Genomic DNA, 21,811 nt, shown 5'->3' with positions numbered 1-21,811 from the left:
TAGATGCACAAGTTCAAACATGTACAAGAACATCATGTGATGTAGGCTGAACTGACTCTGAATACCAGAAACTGGACCTGTGCCTGCATTAGGAAAACATAACTTCGTCTCCTCATTTTTGGACAAGACAAAAGTGTTTTGGGGAGATAAGATTGGCCTTTGTCCAGTGTGTTGTGATAGGCAGGCTGGGCCAAGTGGTAAGGAATCAATATAGATCTATTCAGAGTATTCCCTTCTCTGTGGAGGCAGTACCATTCATATGTAATGAGCTCCTTGACAAGTACATTCTGGCTGAGTGATGGTGTCATACGTGTGGAGGGGGTGGGGATGAAGGCACAAAATTTGACCCCGTTCTCATCAATGTTGATTTAGACTAAATTTTGATAAAAATGATCTCCAGTTTGGCTTACTAAAGAGCTTATCCCCCACTGACCCTGACAAAAAATACAGATGGTAGTATGTACATTCATTGTACCAGGGATATTTCCCTAGTCTTGTTGTTTTCGACAAGGACTCACTCACTCACTATCCATGGTTTGATTATACTGCTGCTGGGATCCCTGATGCAGGGGTTGGAAGCAGTTGGCTAGTACAATGATCCAAATGAATAGTTGACCACATCTTTAGGACTGCAAGTTAGTGCAACCCTTTCCAGTAGCTTGCGTGTCAGGAGAGTGTCAAAGCAGTGAATCAGTGATCCAAAACTCCCATCCTCTTGGTCTGGAGGTAGTGTTGCTTACCATTGAACTGTGCATGCTACTACAGTTTTGACTTATGTTTTCCATTGGCCAAATCTGTTTTTACTAAGTGAGTTGAATTGTCTGAGCATGTAAACTCAGCACAAAAAAGTTTGGAATATCAACTTTAGTTTAGTTTGTAGGCCCATATCAAATTCAAACCATTCTTTCTTACGGGCTAAAACCACTGTCGGAAGCAGTCCACAGTACTAATGTGATTCTAAAGCTTCATCTCATCAGCTTCATTTGAACTAATGATGTGAACAAACATTGTTGAGTGTCGAATCTACTTTTTATGTTATCATACAATTTCCCATGTCATTGGCAGCATTTACAAATAGATGTTTTTGAGTCCATGAGAGGTTGCATTTATCATTTTCAGGATTCTGGATGGTGATGCATAAAACTTAAAAGCCAGCTGCTCTGTTAAAGGTTGAACTTCTGTAACTGTAAAGGCTTATGCATGAAACCTCTGAACATAAAGGAAACCAATACAAGTCTGGGGTAGGGGTGACCCCCTGTGCTTAGGCGGAAAATGCAAGCTGTAGCAAAGCTGCATGGATGATGGAGGAAGGAGGAGGTAGCTGTCTTGCTCAGTTTCACCAGTATGCCCCCTGCTAGGAAAATGGGCCATTCCTTGGGCCTAATCAAACAAACATCAATCTTGCATAAATCTTTTGTCCACCCTTCACAGCAGGGGAGAAGGGTCCAGAAGATGAGTTTTCACTTGCATCTCCCATATCGAATTATAAATCAAAGTACTATATGTATTATATGTATTATTGATATAAATATGGTTAACCAGAAGGTTTGAATAGAATCACTGTGCCCAAAGTAAAACTTCTTAGTCAGGCAAAACAGATGTAAGCAAGTTTGTTAGCTGTATATTTGAGAATGCTTACTGATTTGGAGGGAGGGGGGTGCATAGGGCCTAATCTCAAAAAAGGTGTGAAATACTTGATAGCATGCAAAAGAATGCACACAAATCAATTTTGTGGGGAAACGGCTCTCATAGTTGTGTTTAATGCAAACTCTGCTGTCTAGGGTTACATTTTGTACATCTCTGCAGCTGACTGTGTTGGAAGCGCTACTATCCTGAATCAGGCTACACTATTTGTGAAAATGTTATTATCAGAGAAACAAAGGGTCCAACTAGTGGCAACTAAGCATAACTTGTATCTTACAGATAGACCTTCTCGTGTACATAGACCATCCTTGTTGAAAGTAGCAAAGTTTGTGACAATAAGGAATTTTTTTCAAATATTGGCTACTCAAGGCTTTAGAGAAATGATTGTTTTAAACCGTCTTTGTTTAAAAAATGAAACATGCTTTGGAATACATGTTTTATTAGATTGGAGTATATTTCTTTCATTGTCATAGAGGACCATGCATTTGTAGCTCTCTTCTAAGTTCTAGTAGTTCTACTAGTTTCAGAGGAATAACTGAACAGTTGGCATTCACATGTAGTCCCTGGAGAGGCCAGACCCAGACATTTGGGAGCCGATGGGTATGAGGTAACAGTAACTTAGACATGACATCACAACTCACTCAGACATATTACTCTGGAAATGCCCTCTTTCACAAGATTAGATAAACAGTGATTCCTACCTGCAAAATTAGTTAATTCCCAAAAGGTACTGAATCACTCTACTTAGTAAACATGCAAATCTAGTGTGGGTAGAGCCAATGTTGTTGTTTTGGTTGGTGGTTCTTTCCATAACTTTATAATCATATTCATCTTTCAACTCCCATACTTGAAGTTTAAGTAGTAGTTCATTGTACTTGCATTTTGATGTTATGAACAAGTTGTGAATAAAAGGGGTTGTCTTGGAATGTATAATTTTTATGTCTACCAGCTTAATTGAGAGATATGTCAGTTTGAGTCTAATGATGCATATAGAGCAACAAATGACAAAGGACTTGACTCTTGGTCTGAATGTAAAACCTAAATGAAGTCATTGTCACCATATCCTTAGGTATGTCTTGCAAGGTCAGTGACCTGAGATGACTCACATGGACACACCTGTAACTGGTATAGACAGGTACACATAGCCAGGACCTTCATAGCTAATAATAGATTCATTGAAATGAAATATTCTAGATCTCTAGATTTCAAGGTCAGAGTAGATTCTTGGCCATGCAATTGGACCTCTAACCTGTTCTACACATACAGACTTTTATCTAAGGTTTTGAGTCCTTCTATTTCATTAATCTCAATTTTAAGAAGAGCCACAACTGTAGCACATGAAAAAAATAACAATGTTATAATGCCTCTGTAGGATAATCTACACCTTTGTCTATTCCTTATCCAGCAAGTATGCACAGTGTGTTGGGTAGGATGCAAAAAAACACTTTTGACTCATTGTGAAAACAACAAAATGTAGATTTGAAAGGTCATGAAAATAGTGTCTAACAGAACACTGATGATCTGGTTATGTTACTATTGTTAGTATGACATAAATGCATCTTAGCACTGGTAAAAGTTGTACTGTAATTCAATGTTTAGAGCATTAGGATCATGAATTTATCTATAGCTCAAGTCACAAACAGTTGTAATTGTATATACATGTATGCATATGTCAAAGTTCAATCCCAGTTTTGTTGACATTCAAAACCACAGGGCACCAAGTCCGCCTGTAAACAGACTACTTGTGTGTGCGCTCTGTCACGTTCTTTTTCATAGAACAGGCATTACTGGTATGTACATTGTATGTTGGCAGTGTCCACTGGGTGCCTTTGCCTTTGTGTTTATGCAAGTCCACATGTTCAGACTCACACATTAAGGAAAGTTTATTTCTGGTAGTACTTTCCAATGCACAAATGTAAACAGTAGGTTTCCTGATATGCATATATCTACTTAGTATCTAAGAACTTGTTGTAAGGAGTTTTCAAAAAATGATATGATTCACCAGATGATGTATACTTACTCTTGGGTAATATTTTTTCAGTTTGGTAATACATTTACAAGATGCAAGAACCACCAAGTTATTTTATCTGGCCCCCCTCTGGTATGTAAAGTGAATGTTTTTGGACAAGGTCAACACTAGACTCTATTCCCTTCTAATTGCCCACCAAGGTAGCATGGGAAAATTCCACTGTATTCTTCCCACCGCTGAAGGTCACCTTCAAATGGACAGGTGTTTTAGTTTGGTAGGGAACTCTGGGTAATTTGGTGAGAAACTCTGAGTAAATAAAACAGGCTTGAAGTCAATAAGACGTTCTGTACTGTCTTTGCTTTATTGGCACTGACTCAGTGACTGTACACAGCTCTTACATGCAACATTTGGGCTAATAACGGCCATGTTGCACAATTGATGCTCCATTACTAGAACAATGGCAAAGTTTACATCATCATCATCATCCGGGCGTGTTGGTTGCACGGACGGCCATGGCTCTCTTCCTCCATCCTTCCCTATCCTCCATAGCCTTGGGCAGTTCTTCAGCCGAGCAGTCAGTATCTTCACAAAGTTAGCAAAGTTTACAATGTATACATATTGGTGAGTGCTTGCTGCTGTGCTCATTTAGATTGTATGCTGTAAGATTTTAATGGCCCAAATGGCCTGAAGGACGCTAGACGTTAAATGGAGGTCCCGTGTTTGAGGAGAGCCACACCTTGAGCACGTTAAAGAACCCACCGCGCTTATCGAAAAGAGGGGGTATACCTTCCTGGTGTGAGTGGTTTAAAACCTTTAGTCCCATGGCCGCGCCAGGGGCAATTGCTGTCATATTGAGGTCACCTGAGTTAGTGCTGAATGGCAGCTGCTCCAAACCCTTAGAACAGTCCTATTGAGGTCACCTAAGTTAGCACGGAATGGCAGCCACTCCAGACCCTTGGAATTTGGCCCCAGCACCTTGATAGAGTTGATGTCACCATCCCATAAACTTCATGAATATATTTTTTTAAATGTAAGAAACAAAGAAATTGATGGTTACCGAGTACAGATACAAAACCACTTCACAAGAGGCTATATTGAGCTTTTTGCTATTTAACTGTGAGCCAAGCTTGTAAGTTCCTATTCCATAATGAGCCTTTTTCCATGAATATCAGAATACAGTTAAAAACATGGTTAGTATTGATGCAATGTTTAGAACAAGAAGGGTGAAAAATGGGACTGTAGTATATCCCTGCCCTGTAATCACATCTCCAGGGACGGGATTTCATTACTAAAAGCAGATTGGATATGGGTCAGCAATTTCCGGGTGTCGGCTGGTGTTGCTGTAGCGACCAAGCCAGGCATGGGGGCCCCTGCCATGTCTGGTGACATCACAGGCCAGGGGAGCATGTTTACAGTAGAACTGCTGGTAACAGCGGAAATGGTTCCATGGGCATTCTGGAGTTCTCTTATCTCATTGCAGGGTTTTAGAAGGGACCCGGTATTTTTCTGTATCAGGGGATTCAGGGCTCAAAATGCTCACTTGCAGTTTGCAAGCTAAACGTGATTCCATGTTTGATATTATGAATCACAAATTGCAGTAAACAGAAATCCTGCAAGTTGCAACTTAGACCCTGTTCATGATGCAAAAATCCAAATGATTTGATTGTTTGGTAAGCCGAGCCAGATTGATTTGGGAACATAAATGCTCCAAAATGGACTCTGTTATAACAGAGTTGTATCTGGGGGTTGTTGGCAATGATTTTCAATTAGCCAGATTCAGTGAAATGTCATCATAAATGCAAAAGTGGTTGAATACAGCCCACATCCTGGTACGTGGGATTGTAGTTCTCAGTGGCACATGGCATCAAGTAATCATGTAGAATTAGATGGCAGGTTGACTGTACATGAATTATTAACTGTTGACTAGTTTACTCTCCAAAAATACCTGACCTTTGACTCCAAACAACTTGTATTGACATTTGGGTGACCTTTTCTCATCGTTTATGCTGCTTTAATCTCTATATAATATTAATATTTCTATTAATCCATCAATGTCGGAATTATTGAGTCTTCTTGGGTATGATGCAAAATTTGGTAAAAACAATAGTGTGTCCAATCTCCTGATGATTTTGTAAGGCTGCACCAAGTTTCTGAAACATTTTCAGACATAACAAGAAAAGGAATACAATTTTGACATTTTTGCACTGGCTTCCATCTCCGGTAGGTCAGTTGTACCTGAGTGTTCAAACTTCAGTCTGGTATGTACAAACGTGTATTGTGCTATTTGCTGGGTTGGGTGGAGAATGTTTCAAACAGTGAAAGGTCAACATGTGCGTTGTTCCGTGTGCTAGGCTGATGACGACATTTGCCATTTCAAATTTTCATGCTTGACCTGCCTGTTGCCTTTCTACAACATGGGAAAGGACTGAATATTTTACAAAGCCCTCATGTAATAAATTAAATGGTGCACAAGTCATGTATATGTTCTTGTTATATATCGTTTTATGTACACCTGTAACATACAAGATGTAATACTGTATATGCATGCTGTAAATGGCATTTGGTATTTATCAAGTTGTGTAATTTGTAAATGTCACACCCTACGTACACGTTTATGCAATTACTTGTAACTCATAAATATTGCAGTAACAAAACTTGAACATACTGTGCATGACCTCTGTATAACTTAAGTTAGAAGTGTTAAGTTTTAAAAAAATTGACACAAGTACATTTGTTGACAATTGATTTTGCTTGCATACCGTTAAGTATATAATATAAGACTTTAACCAAGTTCCTTTATGTTTCTGCAGCCATTAGACCTGAGCACCAGGGGTAAGGAAGGAGACCTGATGGGACAGGTAAGCACTCTGTTTGCTTTCTCTGGCAATATCATATTAAGGCAAAGTCAGGACAAGATCAGGTACAAAGCGTTTGAAAAAAGACTTTGAGAGTTATGTATCTCCTCTCACCCTCTCTACTTTATCATCTCAAGGTATAGTTTCTCATTGTGCAATCTTCCTAATGTTGTAATACTACTAGTCTTTGTTATCTTCAACTTGAGCTCCAATTCCTTCCTGAAGTGTAGTGTCTGCAACTATGAACAAATGCCATCAGTGGCAAATATGGCTGTAAAGCAGCCCTGCTGTGACTAGAATTCACTTGCTCAACATTGTAATGATGACTTAATCTATTAGGTTTGTGTAGTCTTGGTTCTGTTGGTCGTAGCGTGTAATGGCAGCCATATTGTTTATTCGTTCCCTGAATAGCAGGGGTTGTACAATGGGACCATCTGCTAGTCCCTAAACAGGCATGGAGTTCCTACAGGCTTTAAAAGTCTAATGTTATCAAGCCAAAATCTAGGTGTTACAATTTGTTCTAAGAATCCTTGCAACTATTGTAGTGAGAACTCATTTTTATCAAATTTAGTAGGGGTCTCTATTGGATAGTTTTAAATGTACTTGTGCAACTGCAAGGCTCACATGATGTAGCTATGACAAGTTGTGTTATATGTGTAGCACAAGCTACAGCTAGTACTGTATGCCTGTCATGAAGGGTGAATGTATTTCTGAAGGGATTTGATTTGATTTTGTGTTTGGAGCAGAGAGGCTTTCACTGTGATCTAAGTTCACAGTAGAAACAAAACTGTAATGAAAATTGGAAAACAACAAAATGCAACAATGTACACACTGATACAAATGTATAACCAATGCAGTTGAATTTCTTGTATTTATCCATATTCAAAAGTTGCATCTGTCTTCAACATACAGTTAAGATATATATACAGATCATAAGTGGAGCCAAAGTAAGACTAGTTATTACTATGCTACATCTGAAACTGCTGGTAAGGTAAGGCAGTACAAATAAGATTAACACTGCGGATAAGATGATTATAGACAAATTGGACTGGAAGCAATTAGTGGATGATGATTGATGGAAATGGATGTCCTCATAGACATGAAACTATAATAATCAAATAAAAACAAAAGTTAGAATAGGATATTAGAAGGAATATATTTTCTCTCATTTGCATATTGAGCCCTTATTCAGTAAAGGATATGCAAATATATGTATGTGTGTGTGTGTGTGTTTCCAGACACATACATGTACTTGTATCTTGTCACTTTGAGTTTCAAACCACACACCAAAGGAGTCTGCAATAAAGAAAGTTGTCAACTGAACTCCTACCTGAGGCAGGAAGCATTAGCTTGACCTCAATTTGAAAACTTTCCATTACAGAAATTGAATCACTGTAGATCCCTATTCCCCTGGAAGGCATTGTTTCCCTGGCAGCCTGCTTGCTATGATGTTACAGATGTTGTACACAGATAAGGGGTTAGACCCTGGAAAAGGGTTTTATTCACAAGACAAGACTCTTACACATCCAGGCTTAGTCTACATCTGATGGAAACACATTATAAGATAAGAGTAGGAAATTGAGATTTTTCTGCTGGATTTGTTGTAAGTGTAAGACTAGCATCATTGTCCCACAGTCGCTCAAAACAGCTGCTCTAGTAAAACAGCAATTAGCCTCTGAGAAACAGTGTATGTCGATGGCAAGAAACTTGCATGTTTTTAACCTAATGTTTTGAAATTTCGCCTGTTCACAGAGACAATGATAAAAATCTATACCAGTGACGCATTGGCAGGCAGAAAGGCGGTGGAAGAAAAGAGACTAGCTTTCATATTAATTTGTAATAATTATTATATGATCTGCTTATTTCGATATCAATTAATAACAATCTGCTGACATCCTGGTAGGCACCAGTCGTAGAATACCCTGGATGTGAACAAAAACAGCAAATTATTTTAAAACTTTGCAAACTGATATAAGAAAAAACAATGCTGGTAGAAACAAAACATAATGGAAATGACAGTCAACACATTATCCAATGACATGTATTGATGTATTGGTTATCTTTTGTGTTCCAGATGCCCCAAACAGTTTTTGGCCAACCCCTCCAGCTGAACGCTGAGCGCTGTCTCCTATGTCGGTGTGAGAGGAAGGATCCTGTCCTCCCCCCCTCCAGCGATGGTTCGACCTCAGCGGCATCCTTCGACACACAAGGGCTGGCTCAGGTGGGTAAACCCAGAAGTTTGGTTTGGTGTCCTGTATAAAGGTTTTTTAAAATTTAATAATGATTTATTTCATAGTGCTTATGATACGTGTAGCATTTGGTTCTATCACAGGAGGCCTACCTGCACCATTATTTTCCTACAAGAGTGTAACACTTACCACAAAATGGTTTCATTGTGTGGCTGGAGTTTTGAGTAGAATGTAAGCGTATCGAACTTGACATGTTTTATGAGAAAGGTTTTATGAGAAATTTAAAGGTCCCGTGTATATTGCAGGTTCCCCTGTGGGTGTGTCCTGACTGTCGGAGAAGTGTGGAGGAGGAGGAGAGGAAGGCAGCCTTGGAGCCATCACTGCTGGTAGGCACTCCTCATCAGTAACTCCTATCATTCAGGTTTATTGTAGAGTTATTTTGTAGAGTGGGAACTCAGGTGGAACAGTATTTGAATCATGTGGTGTTGGTTCATTGCTATTCCCAAATTTATCAAATCCAAGGTAAGAATTTTAGCAGCATGTGATCTTGTTTAGTTATTTCATTCCACTCCTGTAAACTACATGTACACTGCCCTAGAGCACTGCAAAGGATATTTGTATAGAGATTGCTCAGTTCAAAGACTACATCTTGACACTAAACTGAATTGATCAGAGATATAGGACACTGTTGATGACAGTGCACATGGATTTTGAACGCTTCTGGGTTGTATTTGAAAGGGAAACAATTGTCAGGCAGAGAGTTCCATAATTTGCAGTCTCAGGAAAGAAGCTGCATGATGACTTGCCCCTTCTGTTGTGTATTCTGAACTGTATACTGACCTTGAGTTTCTCCTCATCATCTGCAGCCTCAGGACCTGTTCATGCCGTCCTCCGTCCCGTACCTCACGCCAGTTCCGGACCTGGGCGCGGGAGCAGGCTTGGTGACCTCATCCGAGCCCACCACTCCCAACGGCAGCATCTGCAACTGTGAGGCATGCAAGGAAAGAAGGTAGTGTTTCAGTGACATGTATAATTGTGTAGTAGTGCAGAATGTTGTAAGTCAATTAAATGATTGTAAACTCTGGAGAAAGTTACATGCATGACAACTGATGTTTGTGTTACACACTAGTGTTGAACGCTCATGTGTCTAACCAGACTGGTTTCTGCTGTTTGTGTAGGGAGATAGCAGCAGAGCAAGAGCGAGAGACCCAGGAGCTCCAGCAGTGTTGGACGGAGGTTAGGCACATGGTGCGATGTGTCTACAGGGAGGCAGGGACTTCTCTTGCTGGTAATATCTTTACTCTATTCTCAGCACATTAAAGTGGCCACGTATCTAAAGCTACATGCTGTGAATATGCAATGTACTCATATAACTACTGAACTCAATATATTTTACTTTGAAATCTCCTTTTCCCTTCTTCTGCAAAATTAAGTCCCTGCAGAATAGAAACGAATTTACAGTAATGAAAGCTGGAAATGTAAAGTAACTAATGCATATTTCTCCCATCCCCCAGCTGAGGAGAGTCGTGAGCTGCAGATGGACACCGACAAGATGAAGCAGCTGGTGGGAAGGTGGGTCTCTCACCACAGTTTTATGCGGCAATCTACTGGATAAGAACTCTTGTTTGAATGGCACTGTATTTGCTATGATTCCAACTGTGTTATGTTGCATACCATGGCTCTTTTTCATCATATTTCTCAATATTTAATTTTTTGTGTTGCCACTCTGCAGGTTGTGTTCCCGTGACCCCCACCAGCTGTACCAGAGGCTGGAGTCCCAGGGGAGAGAGTACGTCATCGAGATGAAGGTTCGACTCCTCAAGCAGCTCACATCAGGTGCGACTTTACTGTAGCCCAGTGTAGGAACAGTGTATCTACTCTATATCTTGCTATCTTTTTTCTGGTGTTTTATATATACAAGTATAGAAATCTCTCTGTATTTGAATTGACTGGTGTAACTTTGTACAGTCTTCCCATAAAACAACTGTTTGTCTCCTTGTACCAGGTCACAAGACTCCCCCTCAGGCCAGACAGTTCATCGCCATGTTGTTGGATGAGTACAGCGCCCTGTGTGAGGCTGCCAGGCTTCTCACTCCTGCTCTGGATGAAATGGTGAGAAGACACCCCCACCCCCCATAGCCTCCTCCAAAGTATCATTTCCTGATTTGTTTCGCAAGCTGATAAACCTACTCTGCAAAGGCCTGAAGAAAGTCATATTGACAACACTGTGTAGCATTGGTTCAATCTGATCTAGGGCCGATCTGTGGCCTTCTTTTTGAGTAACACCCCATGATTGCAACTTGATTGCCCAGTTGGAGCCACTGCTTTTATATGCTTAACCACATAGCCTTGCTCTTTAACACCTGCATGGTTCAGACATTTTCGGTGAGAAATGAAAATACAACCTTTTTGTCTGAATGGCGAGATTCACCCAACCATCTTCTAATGTCTGACTTTCATTACCTACAGGAGAAGGGTCACCTGTCCAAGTTCCAGCTGACCTGGGAGTTTGTGAATAAGCACCTGTTCCACAGTATTATCTACACAGACCCTCTGGTACAGAACAGTGTACCTGCTCTCATCACACAGCTCAGGTTAGTACATACTTCAGTCTCTGTACTTTTGTGTTTGATGAAACATCTTAATGCTTTGCCAGATGTTGGTACCCTCAAAGTGTTTTATTTCCAGTTGATCACATTTTACCTGTACCTTCCAGGTTGGGTGCAGCCTCTAAGGAGTCATACCATGAAGACACCTACCCTAATGTCTTGCACAGGTAAGGAGAGGAACCAATGGCAAACACGTGGTTTGTGAAAACCTGAAAGCATAAGGTTTTACCTTAGTTTTTATATGTCTGTGTGGTCTTTCTTTATTTGCAAAACAAATGAAGATTAAAACAATTTGAATTTTAACAGTAGTAGTAATTAAATGTACACGCATTTCAACTTGTTGCATGATACAAATTTTCACAAACCAAGACTTCTGAAAGAGTGCACTTCCTTCTCTTGATTGAGATATTTGTATTAAACTTAGAATTTAAAATTTAGATGATGTTAAACTTAAAGAGCTGTTGTGTTTACTTGATCCCAGATACCTGAAGTTCGATGATGAGATGACAATGGTACAGATGACATGGAGAGACTGTCAGCAGCTCATCGATGAGTACACAGAAGAACAGGTCAGACATCTTGGAAATTAGAAACTTAAATACCCTTCAGGTTCCAAGACTTAGTTATACTGTGATAGTCTACTACACATATGGTGTGGTGAAATAAAAATAAACAAGGATAAGGATTCAAATATGGCAGTTAGAAACTCTTATCCTATGTTTGCTTGCCATGATTGCATATTTTCTTGCTGTAATGAGATGTGAAGAATCAACTTGCAACAAGCAAACAATGTATACCCCCACCTCACTTTAGGCAACCCTTAAAGCAAAGCAGAGGATGCTGAAGGAAGACTGGGAATTCTTCAAGGCTCAAAGGAAACTTCTAGAAGCCCAGGTAAGTGAAGGGTCTATCACATAAGGTAACTATTTGTAGTTAACCTGAGAAGTGCTCTGAGAGCATCCATGCTCAAATAGGTACAAAACTGTTGATTCAGTGTTAGCTGTTCCCTCACTTCATTGTAAAAAATATATTCACCATATATGCCTATACTTAAAAGTGTATTATGCTTTTTTCTTTAGCTAGTAGTGCAATGTGGCTTTGCTACAGCTCACATATTTTAGCCAAGCACACCGGGTCACCTCCACTCTTCTCTTTAAGTGTGTAGAGTTCTTAAACATGCAAATGTTTTACTTCATCCTCCGTCTGAGGTTATCCACTCTTTTTGCTTTTGTTTATTCCGCCTCAATGTTTGAAGCAACCACATGGCTGATTGTTTTGCAACATTTCACTCGTTATTTACAAAAAATGCTCCAAATGTAAGATATGTCTCCTTCTCTGCAACAGACCAAGAAGAAGAAGTCGAGCCATTCCGGGTCGAGCAGCAGCAGCTCTGTGGAGAAGACCACCCCCAGCCTGACCGACACCGTCAGGCAGCTGTTCTCCAGTGGGAAGACCAATGCAGAGGAGTGTCAGTGTTCGCACTGCAAGAGCAAAAGGTACATTACAGAAAGATTAAATGTCTAAACACTAGTATGACATTTTTATAGCTGTCATTAGACATGGTGTTTCATACGTAGATGAGGTGACAGTCATTAGCCTGACTGAAACAAGACTGTGATGTTTCTGCCCAGGTGCCCCTGTGATGAGTGCAGCTTGTCCCACATGTTGTCAGCGGGCATCCCAGACTCCGACATTACAGAGGAGTTTAACTTCCAGCCCCCTCCCCTCCCCCGGGACCCCCTGCCCGACCCCCTGGAGGACATCAGACCCCCCAGCATGTCCTCACCGAGCTCGTCCGGCTCAGAGTCCTCGTCTCCCGTCGCCCCAGATACGCACCACCCAGGGTTGAACTTTGCCCCGATCTCCCCAGTACACCTCGGGTGAGTACGCTTTTCTTCTTTGCTTATGGCATTTATTCTACATAATGAGGGCACACAGGTTTTATCTTGATATGGATGACATACCTACATGCTTTGATTTATATCTTTCCATATGCAAATGGACAGCAGTGATGAATTACAATATTTGAACACCAGTAACTAGTCTCCAGAAATGAAAAGGTGTCAGATTAGGGATCAAACTGTTCAAATTTGTCATGAGCACATTTTATAAAATCTAGTCGCCAGAAAAAGTTACACATGAAAATGCGTTCACAGCTGTAACTTCCATTATCTCTTTTACAAATGAATTAAACTGTTCTGCGCACTGCTACTTTATGATGAACCATATTGTAAAGAATATGTCTTCATATTTGCAGCAGTGAGGATGCAGAAGACCTGAGTTCTCAGAAGAGCCTGTTGTCCATGCCCCTCCTGTTCCATGGAGAGGGTCTGGCCGACCTCCACACACCCACACTTGATGGTCATGATGCTGACTACAAGTGGCAGAAATGGGAAGACTTTGCTTACCACAATACAGGGATCATAAACCAAGACACTCTGCAGTAAGGACAGCCTATTTTCTAATGTTTTGATTTTGTAGCCTTGTTGAACAAAAAGGAGGAAGAGGGTAAAGTATATACTTGTCTCACACATGTATGTACATGTACTTCCAGATGGGAAGATGTGAAACTCAGCCTCACCCTCAACCTGGAACATGGGAGCAAAAATCCATCGGAGAACGGGGTAAAGGGAGATTCTGAGAACGACCAACAAGAAGACAATGAGGACAGCTCATCAGGCAGCCTCTCTCGCAAAGACTCCTCCGCCTCCTCTTGCCAAGCATCATCTGTGGATAAGGACGAGGATGATGATGGAGATGATGGGGATGAAGAAGAAGAGGATGATGATGATGATGAAGAGGAGGAGGTGGATGATGATGAGGAGGATGAGGATGATGATGACGATGATGATGATGATGATGGGGACATGTCAGACGACCAGTCTGATGAGGAAGAGGACGATGAGGAGGAAGAGAAAGAGACAACAGCTGATGTGGAGAAAGTAAGGATTTCTACTTAACAAAGGAATGTTGTCTACTGAAAATAGCAAGAATATTCTGTTTGTAGTTTGCTTCTTTAACCATTATCTAATAGTAATGTTTCTGCTACTGATAAACCTTGCTAGAGTTATGTACTTGATAAATTAATCCCAGTGTCTTCCGAATAGCACTTTTACAGGGTTTTTCTTTTTGGTTTTTTTCCTTTGTAATGTCACTATTTAGTTACTGATGAACAGAAAGTTTAAACCAGTCTCCCTTTATTTCCCCAGAAAACAGATACATTGGATGTGACCAATGGCGTCACACCCTGTGAGTGTTACGTGTGTCTCCAGGGAAGACTCGATGCTGCCCAGGACGCAGCGGCGGCGTCCATCACGCCGCACTTCCCCACCGACGCTTCCTCCTTCCCCACCACCCTGGAAGGTCTGCACCTCTACCCCCACATCCACGGGCACTCCCCACTCGTTCCCACGCACATGGGCCATTCTGTGCGACCTCTCATTCACCCGCACTTGTACAACCTCTACGCAAAGCAGCCCCGTACCAAGCGACACCCCTTCAACCTGGATCTGGACACGCCGGAGGCATTACACGAACACATCTATCATGCCTACGGCGAATGGGACACGTCTTACGACAGTTCAAAGTTCATGCTTGGATCAAGCAAGTACATGGGTAGTTTCGGGACTGAGCTACTGGCACCAGGGGATGTTCCATTGTTTAATGGGACAGGGTTTGCAATAGACCCTGCCCTCAGTCAGATGAACCCTCCCCTTACAGATCCCATCCCCCTCCCCCTGACCACAGTGCCCAGTGTTACATCTGTCAGTACGACAGCGTCGGAAGCCTCCACTCCAGCGTCCACGGCTGCCAGCTCCCCTCAGAAGGCACAGGATATGGTACAGTCCGAAGTAACGTACGACCAGCCGCCTCCCTCTCTGCTAGACGGATGTCAGAAGAATAGAAACGTTCCCCCATATCCGCCGTCTACGCACCATCACAACCCCCCTCCAGGGGCGTTTGGGATGGTGAACCCCCCTGTATCCCTGCCGAACCTGGTGGAGAACCCGTACTGCTTCAAGCACAAGCCCATGCCACTGTTGCCTCCGTCGCACCCTCATCCCCCATCAAGTAGCACAACATCCACACCGCCTGCCAAACTCACAGCTGAAATCCTGAGGTCTGCTGCTGTCAATGCAGCTATCGAAGAAGCAGCAAGAGCTTCAGGTAGGATTGACTTCTGCCCTATAATAATTATGTAATTTTCAAAACTTTCTAGGTCATAATACTTAAATTATCTTCCTTCTTACTTGACAAGAAGTTTGTAGAGGCATGCTTCCCACGTATTCTTGTGTCCTTATTTCTACCGTACCACATATTGTTTCAGACAGATCTAACATACAAATTACAAATGTATTGTTCATACTAGTACCTGTACTAAAGCCCTGATATTTTCCACCCCTCCCCGTGCAGGAGACCAGAGAGTGCCGACAGCTCCGCCCGTCTCCACCGGCTGCCAGAGAAACCACCTGAGTGCACCTGCACACAAGCATCACCACCCGCACGGCCACCCGCAGCCCCCCACACCTGCACCCCGCAGCTGCGCCTCCTCAGCAGCACTGGCAAATATAGCAACATCCTCAAAGTAAGGAACCTTCCAGTATTACCTCTGTCAACTGGGTTACTTCTTTATTGGAATTGCAACAGAGCAGTACATGGGTTATCAGTGCACCACATATTGTGGGCGTAGAATGCACCATAAAGTAGTTTGTCTCACACTTTAGACTGAAATAATTCTAGCCCCTTGGCTGTCTGTCCAAACAGTAACTTATTTCAAAAGACAAGACTCAAGATATTGTGTAAGTTTGATTGACGTGAACGATTGTTTAACTCAGGGAGGACTGCAGGTATGGATCACATTTCACACTAAATGATCACTCATGCTGTTGTGTACAAACATTATCGGAAAAGTAATTCAAATCGTTTCTGCTCCCCCTACCCCACAGTGGTTGTAGTGACCCAGACTGTCTGGATGGCCACAGCCATGGCGAGGATGCGCCAGATGACAGCTGCTCGGAGAAGAGCAGCTCCACCGTCAACTCCAGCAACCAGAAGGACGGGAAGTACTGCGACTGCTGCTACTGCGAGTTCTTCGGACATGGAGGGGTAAGGCTCTTCCTGACATACAGACATTTCATCAGAATTTAGTAAGAGGAGATATTTTTGATGTCTCCAGTTTAAGAATCATTGCTTGAACAGTTAGAGATTTTTAAGTTTGTTATTCACTTATTCTTCAGTGTCTTTTGTTACACAAGTGATTTACACAAGTGATTTACAATGTTTGATGTCATCTCGTGAACAAGAGTGGACTAACCTGTTCATCATACCGATCTTATAGCCACCTGTGGCTCCCACCAGCCGAAACTACACAGAGATGCGGGAGAAGCTGAGACTGAGACTGACACAGAGGAAGCAGCCCAAGTCAGAGGAACGCCCCATCCCTGTCTCCCAGCCCAGCCAATGTGTCAAGAGCCAGTCGGAGAAAATCGACTCCCGGGAGCTGGAGGAGCTTCTCAATTTCATTAACGGTGGTGAGGAGGAGGGTTCGCCCAAAACCAGCTCCAGAGCGGCCAAGAGAGCGCGACGCAAGCAGAGAAAGGTACATGGTAGTTGCTTTCCAAACCTGTGTTTTTTGTCCTCTTTCCTTGCAAACAATTCGTAAACCTATGTATTTGTACCTGTATGCTTCTCTCCACGTGTCCAAAATGTTCAGTTCTACAAATTTGCCGTATTTTGTGTAGGTTACATAAATGTCAATGTTCCTGTATGTTCTGTCCCCAGCTTGCGGAGGAGCAGGCCCGTCTTGAGGAGGAGGCTCGTCAGCTGGAGCTGCAACGGCAGAAGGAAGAGGAAGTCAGAAGGCAGAAAGAAGAACAGGAGAGACTACTGCAACAACAGCAGAAGAACAAGAAAAAGAGGAAGAGCAAATCCTCCCATTCTGCCGGGGGCAACAACAAGGCCTCTGCAGGTGCAGACAGCACGGGTGCGGAGACTGTCCAGCCAAACGTAAAAAATCCAGTAGCCAGTAAATCAGACAAAGGTCAGCAGAACAGAGTTCCGCAGCCGCCCCCTCCTTCTATTGGCCAGGAGAGCTGCCAACAAAATGGTTCCCTGAAGAGAAAGAAAAGGAAAGCTGGCAATAGGTCACCGTCCATCCCAGAGAACAGGTCCAGCTCTGAGTCGCCACAGTCGGACCAGAGAGACAGGGTAAAATCTGAACATGCTCCCCGACACATCAATCACAAATTAGCTCCTGAACGGCCAGTCAATCAGAAAGCTCCTCAACATCAAGCAGCCAATCAGAAGCTGCTGAATGGCCAGGCAACCAACAACAAGTTGGCAGGTGGACTTGCAGCTCAGCAGAAGGCTGTGAATGGCCACTTGCCCAATCAGAAAGCAATTAACATCAAGGCAGCCAACCAGAAGTTGGTTAATGGGCAGTGTGCCAACCAAAAGGTTGTAGGCAACCTGGCAATTGGTCAGAAAGGTTTAAATGGCCAGGCTAAAAGAGTAAATTGTACCACAGCTGTTCACTCAGTCAACAAGGTCTGTAAGGAGCAGGAAGCAACTGGTGCAAAGCAACACAACCTGCCCAAGGTTTCTGCAGAAAAGAGACCTGAGCAGAATGGTATTTTGGAGCCAACAACACCCAAGAAGCAACAGCCTGGCAAACAGCAGCCACAGGTGCAGACACATGACAAGCAGCTTCCCAACAAACTGAAGGGCAAACCCAACAGGGATGGCAAGACTCTAGACAGAGCTCTGGAGGAAAGACTGAAATCTGAGGCAACAGTCAACCACAAGGTGCAAAGAGCACAGCCTGTCCCTCGAGGAAAGCACCCCTCCCCGTCCCCCTCTCCCACAGGCAGTGAGTCCCCCACCCCACAGGGTAAGACATCCCCCAACGGCACTAAAAACAAGAAGAACAAGAAAAAGTACAAGAACGCCAGCCCCATGAGTGTAATAGGTGAGTTTTGTGCTTACTTTCTAGGAAAAAAAACTTTCTTGTCATTGTTCATTGAATATGACAAACTACATCTAAGGTATATATACTACTATATGATGACTAACAGATGACATTCTTATGCTACAGATGATATCTTCATGCCAAAAGATGAGCCAGAGACTGCTGAGCTGGATGACTTTGAAAAAGAACTGGAAGCCTTCAAAAGGTGAAGTGTGGCCCCTCATGCCACAACTGCTGTGTTTCAGACTGCTGTATACCTAAGCATACTCATTGTAATGTGTAGATGCATTGCTGTAGCCTGGTATCCAGCCGTAATAGCTATATTACGGCTGGATACCAGGCTAGCATTACTGTGCAGTAACTGCTAAGTCAAAATCTTTATAAAGCTGGAAGAAGCACATTTTCTACATGTACTATGGTGTAGATGAGTGGAATACTAGAAGCTAAACAAAAGCAACATGTTTCTATAGCATAACTGATGCGACAAACAACCTCAAGATGTAACACAACAGTTGCAAGCTGTGTAAGAACAGATAAAGAGGTTTGGTCTGCTCACGCCAGGGTGGACTAGCCTGGATACCATCCGGAAAGTAGTTCTCTCCGGCTTTCATAATACACTATATACAGTCGCTTCTAGCTCTGACGTTCATTATACACTATATACAGTCGCTTCTCTGTGTTTCCGTCTGGGAACGCGGACCATCTTAACGTCTGGAATCGTCCAAATTTTGGACGCAGGCGCTGATTGGTCCCCACACATAAGCAAATTATGGAATGGGTTCAAGCGATCATTCGAACAGGCGTTCCAACACCGGACAAGCCCTCCGTCTGCTTGCGGGAGGGCCTGTTGTCATCGAACGAGTGCTCTAGAACCTATTCCTTGATTCGCTTGTTTTAGCACCAAACGGTTTGAATGCGCAGGTCTCCAGACAGATAGCAGAAGCGAACATAGGAGCGAACTACTATCCAGATGGTACCCAGGCTAAGGGTGGACCCCTCCTCTTCTCAATAAGTGTGATATGTTCTGTAACATGCTTCCGGCATGGATAGCGTCAAACATAGGATTCCATGACTTGTAACCTAATGCAGGAGCATGTAAGTCAAATAAGCAACAATAGTCAAAAATTCTCTGCTAAGGTCCAGGAGCAAGGTTACTTAACCTGGACTAAACATGTCTTATTCTTGCTCCTTATGTATTTGTCACTGCAACAGTAGAATGAGGATAGGGCACTAATGAAGCCCTGTTTGTTTCTTCTGTCCCTAGATTCTGCATGAACTCAGTTCCCAAGGAGCAGAAGGAAAAAGTCCATGTCAACATGAAGGACATCATCATCAAGGGCAAGTCCTCAGCAGTTCATGCCCACTGAACCTTAACCTTTGACCCTTGGTTGGAGCAGAAGGCTAAAGGACATTGTCATGAGCATCCAGCACCCAAACCACCTGGACCGTGACCTCTGACCCTGTATTGGGAATAGAAGGCAAAAGCTCATGTATGAAGAGTACCATCAAGGTCAAAGTTGTCCATTGCCAATAATATTGACCTCGGACCTTTAACCTCTGCACAACAGTAGACATCTTCCAAGCTGCTTTAGATTGCATAATTTTTACTGACTTGATATTCATTGTATACAAGCCGTGCTATAAAGATATAAAAGCTTGTTCAATAACATCCTACACTGTTGTGTTAATGCAGCATATGAGGTTGACGTGCACAGGTTCCTTTCATCCAATTTATTTTACTTATTTTATGTGGCATCCAGCCTGTAATATTTTAGGTTGGAATAACGTAACTATTTTAGTTGTTTTATCCTTAAACTGTGCGTCAGCTTCAGACCTGAGACTGAAAAGCTTGGAAGATGTCTCTGTCAGCAAGCAAAGACCCCTCCACACCGAGCACAGGGTTTTCAGATTTGTCCTCACGGTTTGTCTTTCGGCCTCATTTTAGTCTTCCTTCAGTTGATTTGTAGAATGATCAGTGTTTGTCTTCCTTGCACTAGTTTAGAGCGGAGCTGTTCAATGCCAAAGTTTGGCTATCAAGATGTGCAGACACAGTAGATGCTTGCTAGGCTAATTAGGATAGGCTAGAAACTTGACCAGTTATTCTTGTATCCCTATGCAATAGATAGGTTCAATAGGTTCAAATTACCAAGTAGCAGAGACATTTACTTTAGGTCTAGGGGAAGATAACAAAATGCAGCTTCTTTTTATCCTGCACCCATGGAAAGTACTTTTGATGCAGTAAGATGCTATAGATAGATGCCTAGTGCCTAGGCAGGCCTTGAAGTTTGAAGACATTACAGTAGGGTTGAGCATAGCAAAGCCGATATTAGACCCATGCTGGTGTGGAGGGGTCAAAGAAGGGGGCTACTATGTGAAGGATATTCAGTTTAGGGGAATAGATTCCGTTGTGCCGTTGGGAACTGAAATGTGGAGTAGATACATGTACCCAACACTGAATGGCAAATTAGGGAATGGGAGAACTTGGGGGAGGGCAAATCCATATTACAGAGGAACGGGAGAGCCAAGCCACAGTGTTACGTCACTGTATAACCTATGACCTCTACGGTGGTTGCCACATGAACCACGTACATGTATGTCGACCTACTTGCTCAAACCCTTTTCTTGTCTGCACTGCAAAGATGAAAACGATTTTGCACTGAGCCAACGATGAATTGTATGCTGCCCGTATGGAAACCTGCTCGCTACAACTACAACTACTTTTACTGACTACTACAGCTATTATACTACTACTTGTGACTTTTTCTAAGAGTTGTACTGGAATTAAGTCGACCAGTAGTCCAGGCACTAGTGCCTACTTACAGCTGCAAGTTTTGTTCTGACTAGCGTATAGCAAAATGTGATGGCAGAGAGAGAGAGAAAGAAATAGAGTTTAAAAATGTACTTGCTTTTAGCATCTCTTGAATTTGAATAGAGTATTGTTGCCTGGCAACAGGGAGGACAGGAGTTTGAATGCATGTGACTGGAGTAACTGCCACATTGTTAATAAGAATAGTATGAGAGATTGCACAACATTAACAATTAAAGATAGCTAACCATTGTATCCATCCGTGTCTCTGTGTCTGATTCGTGTGTGCAGTATGGGAGCCTTATGAGATTAGCGTCACATCCACAATCCCTGAACAAAAGTGGTTGAGGAATTTAGCATTTTTTTATTTTACAAATTGGTGCTACTCCTAGAATAACACAACTGTTTTGTTTTTTCCTCCTCTGGACTGACTGATGAGAATTTCTGGTGCTACCTAAGGTCTGCTCAACAAGTCCTGGTTATGTGACGTGTTACTACACATTTTACATTGTTCAATCAATTGAGTCAATTTTCCAAGGCCCACAAATGTCACTGACCTTACTTGTGATGTAACATTTGAAATTTAAAAGAATAAGTTTTTTAAAGACGATTTCCATACATCCAACTTTGTTCTTGATGCTTTTTTGTTGTTGTTGTTCAATCCGGATGTAGAAGATATCGAGCCTTGTCAAGTAAAGGGAGCGCAAACAAGAACTTGGCTGAAGAACCTCCACGTCCAATACTGGTGCTGTCGTGTCGAAACGCTTGGCCT

The 21,811-nt window shown here is 42.4% G+C and overlaps 1 protein-coding gene across 2 annotated transcripts in view; it reads left to right on the top strand.

The window, feature by feature from the left end:
* LOC118412830 (protein FAM193A-like) overlaps positions 1-21,294 on the top strand; it is a 25,930-nt gene extending 4,636 nt beyond the window's left edge. The window contains exons 2-24 of one of the 2 annotated variants that reach the window (XM_035815870.1): positions 6,424-6,471; positions 8,543-8,689; positions 8,963-9,043; positions 9,524-9,666; positions 9,836-9,945; positions 10,172-10,229; positions 10,390-10,493; positions 10,663-10,769; positions 11,127-11,251; positions 11,374-11,433; positions 11,748-11,835; positions 12,080-12,160; positions 12,611-12,762; positions 12,898-13,146; positions 13,527-13,709; positions 13,821-14,208; positions 14,476-15,433; positions 15,680-15,851; positions 16,213-16,372; positions 16,605-16,865; positions 17,048-18,233; positions 18,360-18,438; positions 19,498-21,294. In XM_035815870.1, coding sequence (XP_035671763.1) covers positions 6,424-6,471; positions 8,543-8,689; positions 8,963-9,043; positions 9,524-9,666; positions 9,836-9,945; positions 10,172-10,229; positions 10,390-10,493; positions 10,663-10,769; positions 11,127-11,251; positions 11,374-11,433; positions 11,748-11,835; positions 12,080-12,160; positions 12,611-12,762; positions 12,898-13,146; positions 13,527-13,709; positions 13,821-14,208; positions 14,476-15,433; positions 15,680-15,851; positions 16,213-16,372; positions 16,605-16,865; positions 17,048-18,233; positions 18,360-18,438; positions 19,498-19,600 — 5,043 coding nt within the window. In that variant the 3' untranslated portion in view covers positions 19,601-21,294. Of the gene's footprint in view, positions 1-6,423; positions 6,472-8,542; positions 8,690-8,962; positions 9,044-9,523; positions 9,667-9,835; positions 9,946-10,171; positions 10,230-10,389; positions 10,494-10,662; positions 10,770-11,126; positions 11,252-11,373; positions 11,434-11,747; positions 11,836-12,079; positions 12,161-12,610; positions 12,763-12,897; positions 13,147-13,523; positions 13,710-13,820; positions 14,209-14,475; positions 15,434-15,679; positions 15,852-16,212; positions 16,373-16,604; positions 16,866-17,047; positions 18,234-18,359; positions 18,439-19,497 lie in introns of both variants that reach the window. The other variant, XM_035815869.1, reaches the window with a different exon arrangement.
* The last annotated feature ends 517 nt before the right edge of the window (positions 21,295-21,811 follow it).

This window comes from Branchiostoma floridae, chromosome 4 (genome assembly GCF_000003815.2).
Source record: "Branchiostoma floridae strain S238N-H82 chromosome 4, Bfl_VNyyK, whole genome shotgun sequence".
NCBI lineage: Eukaryota > Metazoa > Chordata > Leptocardii > Amphioxiformes > Branchiostomatidae > Branchiostoma > Branchiostoma floridae.
The sequence above is the reverse complement of the archived record's forward strand: the minus strand, read 5'-3'. Positions and strand labels throughout refer to the sequence as shown.